The 993-nt window shown below is 57.7% G+C and overlaps 1 protein-coding gene across 1 annotated transcript in view; it reads left to right on the top strand.

The window, feature by feature from the left end:
• Positions 1–551, top strand: part of LOC133362515 (protein Hook homolog 3-like) — a gene marked incomplete at its 3' end in the record, with an annotated part of 16,875 nt that extends 16,324 nt beyond the window's left edge. The window contains exon 6 of the mRNA XM_061581463.1: positions 484–551. Within this exon, the coding sequence (XP_061437447.1) occupies positions 484–551 (68 nt within the window). The remainder of the gene's footprint in view (positions 1–483) is intronic.
• Between the last annotated feature and the right edge of the window lie 442 nt (positions 552–993).

Genomic DNA, 993 nt, shown 5'->3' with positions numbered 1-993 from the left:
CTCTGTGTGTGTCTCTGTGTGTGTCTCACCGTGTCTCACTGTGTCTCTCTGTGTCTCCGTGTCTCCCCCAGGGTCTGTCTCTGCAGCGCAAGTCTTCTGATCTACGTCTCGTGAGCACGGGACCCAGACAGTCGTTCCTGTCTGTGTGTCTCACTCTGTCTGTGTGTCTCTGTGTGTCTCTGTGTGTGTCTCACTCTGTCTGTGTGTGTCTGTGTGTGTTTCTGTGTGTGTCTGTGTGTCTCTGTGTGTCTTACTCTGTGTGTGTCTCTGTCTCCCAGGGTCTGTCTCTGCAGAGGAAGTCTTCTGATCTGCGTCTCGTGAGCACGGGACCCGGACAGTCGTTCCTGTCTGTGTGTCTCTGTGTGTGTCTCACTCTGTCTGTGTGTCTCACTCTGTCTGTGTGTGTGTCTCTGTGTGTCTCTGTGTGTCTCACTCTGTCTGTGTGTGTCTCACTGTCTCTCTATGTGTGTCTCTGTCTCCCAGGGTTTGTCTCTGCAGCGCAAGTCTTCTGATCTGCGTCTCGTGAGCACGGGACCCGGACAGTCGTTCCTGTCTGTGTGTCTCTGTGTGTGCCTCACTCTGTGTGTGTCTCTCTGTGTCTCTGTGTGTGTCTCTGTGTCTCTGTGTGTCTCACTGTGTGTCTCTCTGTGTCTCCGTGTCTCCCAGGGTTTGTCTCTGCAGAGGAAGTCTTCTGATCTGCGTCTCGTGAGCACGGGACCCGGACAGTCGTTCCTGGCCAGACAGAGACAAAACCGGGGTGGGGGTGGGGGGGGGGGGGGGGGTGGGGGGGGACACGGACGGGGCAGTGGGACAGGCGGCGGACACGGAGGCGGACAGGGATAGAGAGACACGGAGACACGGGGCTAGGGAGACACGGGGAGAGACACGGGGAGAGACACGGAGACACGGAGACACGGGGAGAGAGACACGGAGAGAGACACGGAGACACGGAGAGAGAGACACGGAGACACGGAGACACGGGGAGAGAGACAC

This window comes from Lethenteron reissneri, unplaced genomic scaffold (genome assembly GCF_015708825.2).
Source record: "Lethenteron reissneri isolate LAM-NWPU_2019-01 unplaced genomic scaffold, ASM1570882v1 scaffold_151, whole genome shotgun sequence".
Classification (NCBI taxonomy): Eukaryota; Metazoa; Chordata; class Hyperoartia; order Petromyzontiformes; family Petromyzontidae; genus Lethenteron; species Lethenteron reissneri.
The sequence above is the reverse complement of the archived record's forward strand: the minus strand, read 5'-3'. Positions and strand labels throughout refer to the sequence as shown.